The sequence below is a fragment of the Hevea brasiliensis genome, chromosome 18 (genome assembly GCF_030052815.1).
Source record: "Hevea brasiliensis isolate MT/VB/25A 57/8 chromosome 18, ASM3005281v1, whole genome shotgun sequence".
Taxonomy (NCBI): Eukaryota; Viridiplantae; Streptophyta; class Magnoliopsida; order Malpighiales; family Euphorbiaceae; genus Hevea; species Hevea brasiliensis.
Window position 1 is genome coordinate 34,705,476 of NC_079510.1, and position 12,387 is coordinate 34,717,862.

General features: G+C 30.5%; 2 protein-coding genes across 4 annotated transcripts; both read left to right on the top strand.

Annotated features, from left to right (window-relative positions):
• The first annotated feature begins 531 nt into the window (after positions 1-531).
• LOC110666014 (ubiquitin-conjugating enzyme E2-23 kDa) lies at positions 532-4,657 on the top strand. Of its 3 annotated transcripts, none has more exons than XM_021826351.2 (7): positions 532-663; positions 1,723-1,800; positions 2,116-2,195; positions 2,491-2,605; positions 2,978-3,030; positions 3,862-3,990; positions 4,280-4,657. In XM_021826351.2, coding segments are annotated over exons 1-7 (600 nt in total). In that variant the 5' UTR covers positions 532-661; the 3' UTR covers positions 4,423-4,657. The 3 variants fall into 3 exon arrangements, with proteins under 3 accessions (XP_021682043.1, XP_021682044.1, XP_021682045.1); XM_021826352.2 differs by lacking the exon at positions 532-663 and adding an exon at positions 670-813; XM_021826353.2 differs by lacking the exon at positions 532-663 and adding an exon at positions 820-1,649.
• A 261-nt stretch (positions 4,658-4,918) lies between these two features.
• Positions 4,919-8,121, top strand: LOC110666026 (probable inactive receptor kinase At2g26730). The gene is made up of 2 exons (XM_021826364.2): positions 4,919-6,958; positions 7,351-8,121. Exons 1-2 carry the CDS (start codon positions 5,632-5,634, stop codon positions 7,929-7,931), a joined length of 1,908 nt encoding a protein of 635 aa, XP_021682056.2. The 5' UTR covers positions 4,919-5,631; the 3' UTR covers positions 7,932-8,121.
• Positions 8,122-12,387: the final 4,266 nt, after the last annotated feature.

Sequence of the window (12,387 nt, forward strand, 5' to 3'; positions counted from 1 at the left end):
GGGAAAGTGCAAAATGTCTCTCTCCTTTCCATTGTAGAAATTTTCCAACTTCAATTTTGGCTTTTCTTCTTCACTTGGTGAGGTGTTACAAGCTCATTGGGTGAGAAAATGCCCATAAATAATATCTCATAGCCTTGTAACAATCTCATAACTAGTCATACGCCCTTCTTCCATCTCATTAGAAGCTGACTTGTTTCTTCAATCTCACAGTCAACTATGAGAATTTCATGACAAGGGGTGAGATCTTTTGCCTAAATTAGACTTATCTCCAATTTTTACTAATTCTTGCATAAAATATATCTATAGTGTAAATAAACTCACTTTCAACTTAATTAACTATGAAATGTAAATTAAAAAATCATTAAGAGACAAAATATTTGCATGAATTAATAAAATTTACTCTATGAAAAAATTATATTTAATGGTATATTTTTTAAAATATATAGATTAAATAGTTAATTTTATTAAAATATATATGCTTTTTCCTTTTAAAAATTTATACGAGAGAGAGAGAGAGAGAGAGAGAGAGAGAGAGAGAGAGAGAGAGAGAGAGAGAGATTAGAAGAACAGAAAGGAACGGGGCCTTGGCGGAGAGGAGCCAAACCCGCCACCAACTTCCATACACGCTGGTAAATTCGCATCACGTGCCAGAAACACGCGCATGTGCGTACCTCTTTTCGTCTCTCATGTCATCTGTCAACTTTTGCTTTCTTTCTATCTGGCATCTGCTCCCGTTTCAATACATATGTGAATAAAACCTAATCACAGAAAACCTTTAAAAAACCCTCTCAATAATTCACTCTTCAAATTTCGGTTATCTCTTAATTTCCCTTTTTATTTTTCTTTTCAATCTATAATTGTTGATTCTGTTTTCCAGTGATTTATCAATTGGGGTTTAATTGGTTGTTCTAGACTTGGATCTTAAATTTCATCGGTTTGTTTTACTAATTTTGGGGCAGTATGCGGCCTTTTGGTATTTGATTGGTTTTTTAAATTTTGTCTTTCATCAAGGAAAGAGTATGCATTAGGTTTAATTTGGGATTGGCATTTTTTCTTTTCAATTGTTATATGCTACAAGGGAGCAAGTTTATGGGAGTGATTTGTTGGCAACAAGGGAAAGATTATGGATGATCATAATTTAGGCTTCTTGGTGATGCCATTGTATAAATAAGTTTATACTGTACCCAACTTTCTCCATTTAATTTGAGTTACTTGTAACAATAACAAGCACAGAGCAAAAGGGGGAAAAACCATCATCTTGATACTTATGAATACTTTGATGAGGAAGAGTTTAGGTGGCTGTTATTAATCTGTTTATTCTTGTGCTAAACTGCTTTGTGATGAGTAGGGTTGTTTCTCGTTTAACCCACGGCACTGACCTGCTCGGTTGCCTAGGGAGTAATCTAAGATATGTATTGCACATTACCATAGTCAACTTTATTTGTCTGTCAATGATTGGTGTATCTTCAATTGGATTTTGGTATTCAATAGGGAAATGGTGCTGATGAAATTTCTCTTTGCAACAAGTGAAAACATTATCATAAAGGAACAAGAAAAAGGAATTGGTTTTGAAGTTTCTGCAGTTGATGAAAATTCATTGAGGACTGAAAATTTGGAATTGCGTAGACAAATATATATTTATTTACTTGGTGGGAAAGGAAGTTGTTATTATGTTATTTATGAATCTATTTTGAGTTATGCCTGACAGTTATTAAATGGCAGGCCCACGACCAAAGAATATCTGTTAAATGAAAGGATGTCTTCTCCAAGCAAGAGAAGAGATATGGATGTTATGAAATTGTAAGTGCTATTATCATAATAATATTTAATATCAATACTGTTTGTGTTGCTTTTCCATATTATTGTTTTCTGGGTTGAAGCTAATGAGATCATGAACATGTAATCTTTAGTTTCTTACCTGTCCTCCATGGTGTTTGAAACTGTATTATTGTATATTAGCGATAATGATTTGTGCTTTTGATTTCTTTGTTACCTTTTGAAACTTTAGGCGTCTTTTTCTTTTGCATTTCACATCACCTGTTATTGATATTCAAATTATTTTGTAGATGGTAGCCATTGTAATTGTGTCTCTACCTGCTGTTTTATATTTTGTAGGATGATGAGTGACTACACTGTGGAGCCAATCAATGATGGGATTAATGAATTCAATGTGGAATTCCATGGGCCAAAAGAAAGTAATTTGCTATTTCTCTTTCCACACAACTGCTTTCTTTGATGTGAAATGTTATGTGAGTGAATTCATATATGTGCACAAATATGCATGTTAGGTACAAAGAAGGAATGGTGACAAGATTTGGGGACTGTGGCATACTGATATTTTACCTGAGTTGTGCCTATAGTATAAATGCTGCAAAAAGTTATTTTCTTATATTTACTTTTTTTTAATCTCTAATAAAATTTGAAATGGACATTGTTATGTGAGATTTTATTCTTTATCACTAAGTTTTTATGACATCTCTTTGGCTGCAGGCCTTTATGAAGGCGGTGTTTGGAAAATCCATGTGGAGCTACCAGATGCTTACCCATACAAATCTCCTTCCATTGGGTTTCTGAATAAAATATACCACCCTAATGTTGATGAGATGTAAGCTTTCTTGGACACTTAGCATTGTTGAGAGTTGAATTTTTGTTAATTAGTTCTACTAATCACACTTGGTACAATTTGAGTTTATCATACTTGGTTCCACCTCTTGTTGGCTTTTTCTTTAATAATGCTTGCGGTTCTACCTCTTGTTGGCTTTTTCTTTAATACTCCTTGCTTACTGGGGAAAGAGAAAGGAAAACAGGAGCATTTTGAAAGTTGAATGTTGATCAAGTGCCAAGTGTGTTTTTTCTTCTTTTTTTTCCCCCCTTGATGATGCGGCTGTAAATGCTCGAATGCTGAATGCAGAGCATCATCTCTCTTTTATCAGGCGAAGAATTTCTTTTATTGTTGATTTCCTTGTGTAATTTGCAGGTCTGGTTCTGTATGCTTGGATGTCATCAACCAATCATGGAGTCCAATGTTTGGTAATTTAAACTTCTTTTCTAAACATGTAATAGTGGCTAAATATATCTTCCCTTGTTGTTGTTGGTGGTGTTTTTTTTTTTTTTTTTTTTTTTTTTTTTTTTTTTTTTTCTTTTCAGAATATGGGTGTGTCTCCTGGGATAATTAGACCTCAAATATCTGCAGCATGCAAATCCATACTGATTCATATATACTGAGACACAATATCCATCATACAGCTTGGAGTCCAGAATTTCACTCCTGTTGTGTTTCTGCTTCAGTTTATTGCGTGCATGTCTAGCTTAAACTATGGTCTTTTTAATTAAGATCCACAATTTATTGGCTATCTTAATACATCATCCTGACATAAGCCTTCTTTGTCTGTTTTTTGCTGAAAAAATGTGAAGTGCTTGTGAGGGAGGGGAACCTTACGTAATGCTGCAATTCTTGATAAATGCGGATGGAAACATGACAGGTCTCATGTTGTTTGGCAAGCATATGTTTTCTCAAGGGAGTCAATTTAGGGAATTATTGATGGCAAAAGAACAACAATAACAGGATTGTCTGCCATCTGTCCTGAATTGCTTCCTCCTGTGTTCCTTTCTGAAAATAAGAAGGAAAAAGGATAATTTGGAACAATAAATACAGTATGATAAAGTTTCTCCCTGTCATAAAGCAATTAAGTTAGTACTGGTCAGTTCTAGTCCAGATCTTTACTCCCAAACCTTGCACTAAGAATTAAAGTGTTATGATATTAATTTTGATTTTATTCATGCATTTCATTCTCCATTTTACCTTGTCTCGCTGGATGTTTGATTCATAAATTATCTTACCAAGGCTTTCTCTGGCTGCAGATCTTTTAAATGTGTTTGAGGTTTTCCTTCCACAGCTGCTGCTTTATCCAAACCCTTCAGACCCACTTAACGGTGATGCAGCATCCCTAATGATGAAAGATAAGAAACAGTATGAAGAGAAAGTGAAAGGTGAGAACTTTTTTGCCTCATTTTATTTTCATTTTACTTTATTAATGGCACATTGAGCCTTCTTTCTGTCGAGCATTCTCAGAAGGTCTTGAAATCTTTAGTTGGCTGTCTTATTAAATTGCTGATTTTCAGTTCAATATGCTGGCAACTTTAACATATGGTCTTCTCAATTATATGACTAATACCATTGGAATTGGAGTTCCGGGAAATTATTAATTCATATAATTATAACTAACCTTACTAGGTAGGTGTTTTTGACTTCTTAGTTGATGCATGTTTATGTTGACAGAGTACTGTGAACGTTATGCAAAAAAGGAAAATATCACCAATGCTCTCTCAGAAGATAGCAACGAAGACATCAGCGAAGAGGATGTTAGTGATGCAGAAAGAATATCAAGTGATGACAATGTTGCGGGTGATGCAGATCCCTGATGATGGCCCTTCACATTTAATTTAGGCAGTCTCCTTTACATTTTCTTGTCCATTTCATTACCTTTTAGTTACTAGTTGGTCATTTATTCAATTGCTTGTAAATTGGTGAAGGTGTAGTTAGAGACCAAATAATGATAATTCCATGTATAACAAAATGCACTTTAACAGCGACATCAAATGTAGTGAAAATTTGAAACAAGGAAATCAATAAATACAACGGGCACTTTTATATCTAGTTTTCTCTTCTATATGAAGCTGTCTGCAATGTCATACTGCGAGTTACTTTAGGAAACTGGTTGTAGTATTTTTTACAAGACATTTGCATGGTACGGTCTGTCTGTTACTTTAACGTAACCCAGATGATCTTTAATGGTGATTAAAATGAAGGGTCATGATTAGAATCTCCAAATTTTGAGAAGGGGTTGCATGCCAATTTCTGTTTGATGCACTTTGTAGCATACTTCTTGTATTTTTGCTATAAAAGTCCATAGTAATATTATTCCAATGAGCTCATTTTGTATCGTCAGGTCCTAACCACTCAGAAAATGCAAAAGCTGACAGGTAGTAATCATCAAGAGTTACAACTGATAGACTTTGCATTGTATGGTTCAATTTGCCTAGCCTGGTTTGGTTCAGTCGCTAAAGGCACTCACTGAACAGGTGTTAGGTTCTGTCAGGTTCGGGTCCCACTACTCCAATCTCCCTGTGAAGAAAAAAGTACGAGTCAATTTAACTGAAACCATGATTAGTTTTGATTATCCAATTTTTATAGCTGATTAATCACACGATGCACAGCATCAAGCAGTAATGATGCAGTGATCTGCAAAGATTAGTCGAATTTTCAATATGTGATTCATAAGCGATGCAGAGCAGTAAGCAGTAATGACACATTAAACTGACAATGAAGCACTTTCAGGTCTTTCATGCATTCACAATTGAAAATGACATGACAATCAATGCTTTCTGGCTGCCGGCACCTGGTTTTCAGTTCTTAGTTGGAGCCAAGTGGTTTAGTCCAGTCTTACATCGGCAATCTGTTACATAAGATGACAAATTCCATTGTGAAATCAGCCGATTTGCTTTATAACTAATTCTAGAAATCACTTTGAACATAGGGATTTCCTACATTGGAAAATCGTTACTTATTACAACTTCTCCCAACAAACCTCTATTGCGCATCTGTTTGCATCAAAGCTTAGTTCATCGAAAATGAAGCAAATCCCAATATGGGTACTGTTCATTTCATTCTCTCTCCTCTTCCACTCAACAAATTCTAAAGTGGGGGAGGAGGTCAAGAGCTCACTCATCAACTTTCTTGCAAAACTGAGTGGCACCAATGGGCAACCAGATCCAAGTTTTGGTTGGAACAATGCCACTGATCCCTGCCAGGATAAGTGGAAGGGTGTGACCTGTGATAGCCAGAACAGAAGTTTGGTAAGAAGGATATATCTCAATCAGTCCAGTCTTGCTGGAGTTTTTGATGCTGCTTCTCTTTGCAATGTGCCACCTCTTGGTAAATCTCTTCTATTTATTAAGCTTGATCAGAACAGTATTGGTGGACAGCTCCCTGCTGCGATTTCAAACTGCAGAAATCTCATTCGCTTGCTTCTAGGCCAGAACCAATTTCATGGGAACCTTCCTGACTCGCTAGCCATGCTTAAGAATCTGAAAAGACTGGATATTTCATATAATGAGTTCTCTGGTAACTTGCCCAATTTATCGCAGAAATCAGGTCTCACAACATTCCTTGCTCAGCATAATGAGCTTACCGGTGAGATACTGAATTTTGATCTTTCCCATTTTGAAAAGTTCAATGTTTCCTTCAATGATTTCACTGGTCCTATTCCTGTTGTGACGGGACAATTCGATGAAAGCAGCTTCATGGACAATCCTGGATTATGCGGGCCCCTATTGAAAAGAGATTGTTATATTCAGGAGAATTCAACAAATGTTGAAGATGGGAAGAAATCAAAAGTTGTCTCAAAAGATGAGATTCTTATGTACTCTGGCTATAGTTTACTGGGCTTGGTTGTTATCTGTGTCATCATTTACAAGCTGGTTAAGAGAAACAAGAGAGAAGAAAAAGGTGATTCAGATGACAAGGTTGCATCAGTTGATGATGGTATAGAGAAGCATTCTGCTGTTTCAAGTGATCATAATACTGGGGCAAGCAGATCAGATTTCTCAGTCAATTCCACTGAAAGTGCGATGGTTTCTACCTCACTGGTAATTCTTACAAGTCCAGTGCCGAATGGTTTGAGATTTGAGGACTTGCTGAGGGCTCCTGCAGAGTTGATTGGAAGAGGAAAGCATGGAAGCCTCTACAAGGTTATCTGTGAGAATGGAATGGTGTTGGCTGTCAAAAGGATTAAGGATTGGGCAATTACAAGCAGTGACTTTAAGCAGAGAATGGAGAAGATTTACCAAGCAAACCACCCAAATGTATCTCCAGCTCTTGCCTTTTATAGTTCCAGACAAGAGAAGCTATTGGTTTATGAGTACCAGCAGAATGGAAGTCTCTCCAGGTTTCTCCATGGTAACTACGAAACTTTAGCATTTTCTTATACAATAATTGTTCTAATCATGTATATATATGGTGTTAATTCATGATTAGTAAGAAATATAGCTTCCTTATGCGACATTTTACAGAATGGAATTCATCTTTCTTGAAATTGTCTTGCACAAAAGAATCCCATATTTCCCCACTTCTTAATTGTGCAAGAAAACATGATTCCTTTCTGCTAGAGCACAGGTGATTATGATTAAGCTATAACATTTGTTTGCCTAAGCTGCTACGAAGAGAGATAATTTCATGCAAGTTAAAATAGAAGTGTGATTGTGGATATGCATGTAAACGAAAATAGAACTCCTTCATACAAATTACAACTTGTGTAAAGAGTTTCTGAGATTATACATTGTGTACTTCAGGAACCCAATCGAGACGAGCATTTGACTGGATGAGCAGACTCAGTGTTGCAGCTAGCATTGCCGAGGCATTGGCCTTTATGCATCAGGTGCTTCATCCTGATGGGATTGCTCATGGAAACTTAAAATCCTCTAACATCTTACTGAATAAGCACATGGAGCCTTGCATAAGCGAGTATGGACTTATGGTTGTTGATGATCAAGACTGTTCTTCACTTGTCAATGTCAATGGTTTCAAAAGCATGCAAAAAACTGAGGCTAGTTCTCCTAATGCCTTCAAGTTAGACGTCTATGGTTTCGGAGTGATTCTGCTTGAACTACTAACAGGAAAGCTAGTGCAGAATAATGGAATAGACTTAACTAAATGGGTTCATTCAGTCGTTCGAGAGGAATGGACGGTAGAGGTTTTTGACAAGGCCCTTATATCAGAAGGTGCAAGTGAAGAGAGAATGGTGAACTTGCTTCAGATAGCTATAAAATGTGTTAACAACACTCCAGATGCTAGGCCTACAATGAATCAAATTGCTCTCATGATCAACACTATTAAGGAGGAAGAAGAGAGGTCTGCAGCTTATGAACCTTGAATGGTGAATACTTCAAAACTAAATAGGAAGAGGAATATGAAAAATTCAAAAGATATTTGATACCGGAAAAGCTTGTTTGTTTCATACAAATGTTTTAATATAGTTAATCCAGAACCAAAGAAGCATATTTTTTTCTGTGGAACGTATTTGTATTTTCCAAGTCAATAAGAGGATATTTACTCTTGACTAATGAGCTTTGCTCAGCGGCATTAGAATCGTCTATAAGACTGAATAATTGTGCGTAGCATAGCATTTGGTTACATGAATTTGGGTGTGCACCAATACCCACTTGAAGAAGTGCAGGGCTGCAAGTGCTGCTAGTAGAGAACAGCATGATGACTTTGAGCACATATTTTGTGGACTAAAACCACTAAGAAATTTCAAATTTCAATTCAAGAACATAATTATGGAATCCAGGACAATAATGAATTTTCTTTCCCTCAAAGGATAAATATGCAATGATCACTAATCACCAGGTAATACAGGAAGAGATTACAGGTCGACAGATAGCCGTAATACTTTTTAGAAGACTTTAGAAAGAAAATTCTGAATCCAATTGAATTCTATATAGTTCATATTTTGTATAATTTTATAATTGAAATTCATTTGCTTTCACTTTTTAAATTGTTCTTAATAATAAAATAAAAAAAATTATAATTTCTTTCTTCATAAAAAAATTCAATCTAATAGGACGAAAATTAGGAAAAAAAACGAATAGCAAGCGTTGCATCGATTGGAAATGTGATTGTGATGGTGTATGATTTATCCTAAATTGAGCACAAATTCAACCAATCTCTTCAATAATGTTTTTATTTTTTAATTAGACATTTATTTACTGTACAGAAAAATATGGATGCATTAGATATTGAGTATATCAATTACGTGCTTTTTAATTTTTATTAAATAATTATGAAAATAAATTATCTCATTATAATTAAAATTAAAATTATATTGTTTGATTGAAAGTAAATATAATAATTAAAAATTGAATTAAAATAAACAATATTTAAAAATTGAAAATAACTGTTGAAATTTTAAATTGATTGAACTACTAATTGGCTGGGTTGTTGGCACCTTTTCAATAATATTGCTATAAAAAACAAAGCACAATATCATCTATTAGATGAAACCAAATGTATGTGGACATATCAATTTTTTATATATTATCACATATTAATATAATATTTTTTAATTGAAATTGGGTGGAAATATGACTGTTGTTTATTTGCATCTTCATTTTTTATATCAACTTTTTACATGGCCTACATGAAGTTAATATATTTAATTCTCAATTAAATGATCTTTTTGAAATTAATATTTGTTTGATTTGTGTAAAGGTACATACCTATACCATTGCACTTGATGCTGAAGGTTTTACTTCTCTAATTAATCTAGTAAATATTTAATTAATAGGAAAATTTTTCACTGAAAATAGACAAAAAAATTTTAACATCTAAACAAAAATTCAACATCAAAATCTAAAGATATAGGCTAAAATTAAAAAAATATATATATATATATATTTCATCATCAATAAATTTAAGGGCAATTTTTTATTTGGATATGGGTTTTGATTAATATTACAATTTGCTCTTTGTATTTTAAAAATTGAACAATTTAATTTTACTTATATTTTTATCTAAATCACAAGTTTTTCTATGGAATATTATTGTTAGTTTAAGTGAAAAAAATAAATATGCTCTTTATTTAACTAAGAAAAATTTATTATTTGATTTTTGAGTTTTGATCGATATTATAAGTTAGTCTTTGTATTTTAAAAATTAAATTATCTAATCTCTATATTTGATAATTGCTAAAATTATTAGAATTTACTTTTTTATTATTAACTTTGTTCTTATTAAAATTTTTTCTTAAAATCTTTTTTAGAACTAAAAAATTAATTTATTTGATAACAATTAATTTTAATTAAGGGAGAATATAAGTGAGAGACTAAATCATTTAATTTCTAAAATATAAAGAACAAATCATAATATTAATTAAATTTTAGGAATTAAATAGTAAATTTTTTTAATTAATAAATGATATATTTATTTTTTTCACTCAAATTAACAGTAATATTAAATAAAAAATATTTAATTTTAATGAAAATATCAGTGAAAGACTAAATTATTTAATTTTTAAAATATAAAATTAAATTATAATATCAGCCAAAATTCAATACAAAATAATAAATTTTGTAAATTTAAACTCAATCGTATTAAAATATCTAAAACTATAAAATATCAAAATTATCTTCAAAATTAACTTAATCTAAAATTAGGGAATCTTGGATTTTTTTTTTTTTTTAGCTTGAAAAAAAAATGTCAAAAGCAAGATGTTGTGAATGGACCCATTGATATTTACCAAAAATATGATGATTGGTCACACAAAATTCCACGGAACTTTAGTATATATATATTTTTTTTAATTAAAACAGATCTACAATGCTTTTCTGTTATCACTTGATCAAAGGGCAAGTGGCGTCAACCCAACACCTTCAAAATCTCCTAATCCAAACCCTAAGGGTTCGGTTTCCTTTTTTTTTTTTTTTTCTTCTCAAAATTGAAACCAGATTTTTATTTTAGGTAATAGAATTTCATTAAATCATGTTTTTTTATAATAAAATAATTTTATTTTATTTTAAATTAAATAATTATAAAATACATCTTAATTTTAATTTTAAAAAAATATATAATTTACTCTCTAAATTTTATTTTATATTATACTTTAATATTTAATTTTACACTGTATTATATTTTAATCTTTAAATTTTGATAAATGAATTATTTAATCTATTTAATTTTAATATATAATATAATTTAATCTCTATAATTTTAATATTTATAACAATTTTATTTATTGATATAATGATTAAATTTTTTTATATATTAAATTATAGGGATTAAATTATGATATAGTGTAAAATTTAAATACTAAATAATTATTTTTTAAAAAAATTTGAAGACTAAAAAATAATATAGTATAAAACTCAGAGAGTAAATAATTAATTTTTTAAAATTTAAAAATTAAAATATAATATAAGATAAAATCCAAAAATGAAATTATAAATTCTTCAGAAAATTATATAATTGGTGCTGTAGAAAATCAAATCTAGATTTATTACTTAAATTACTTTAAAATTTTATATATTTTTCTTTATATGCAAATTACAATTATTTAATTACTATATATAAAATAGATTAAAATGATTTATTTTTTAATTATATTGATATAAAATAATTAATAACTATTAATGGAGACCATATTTGCCTGCGAACTTAATATATGACAGTTAAAAAAAAATTACACTTTGCCAACTTAATAATTTATTTTCTTAATGTTTTACTTTCATTATATAAATATTTTCCATTTATTGTATAAAATATAAATATATTAATATAAATAAATTTATTATTATAAAATTTTATTTTAAGTATTTTTTGTTATCAATATTATTTTTTATAATTTAAATTAAATTTTAAGTATTAAATTATTTTTTAAAAATAATTCACATATTAAAATTTATTAATTTTATTTAATAATTTATTTATAATATATACCAAATTATTAATTATGGTAATGTACTATTATTTCTATAACACGTTCATTGAGTACTAATTTATTTAATTTTAATATAAATGGGTTAAAAATTATAATAATTATTTCATAATATTATATATCTTGTCATGATTGAATTCTATTGAAAGATAACTATAATTTATTTAATTTATAATTATTATAAAATTAAAGGAGATTTAAATGGATTTATTATAACTTATGTATAAGTAAATTAATTAATTATATCAAAATTATATATGTATATCAATTTTAATTATTTTTTAATTTAATTATTAATAAAAATAATAAAATATTTTCAATCGAATATAATTTCTTTTATCAAAAATAAAATCATACTCACATATAAATTAGTAATGAAAATTAATTATTATTAAAAATAAATACAATTTTAATAAAATTCTTATTATTATATAATTCACCTTAATTATTTTCGTGAATTTTATGCTCTTGATTTTTCATTCCTTTTTTTTATAAATATATATATATATATATATATATATATATATATATATATATGAATTAGCAACAAAATAGACTATCATTAAAATTACTTTTACTCTCATATCACACACCCCAATTAATAAGAATCCGAAGGACCAATCAAATACAATTAAGTTACCATAAAATCGATTTTTTTTCCCATTTTTTTCTTTTTTCCAATTTGGTTCCAAAGAATTGAAAATCGTGCACGCGCTTGAACCCAGGCGGTGAGGGAGAAAGTTTTTTTTTAGCATAGAGCGCAGGTCCACCAGGAAGCCCACATAGGACAACTTCACTTTTGTCGCTTATGGTTGACCAACTTGATCCTCACGCGCTTCACAGGCACGTGGGGCCATTTCCAGTTCCTCTTTTTGGCATCCTTTACCTCTCACTTTGG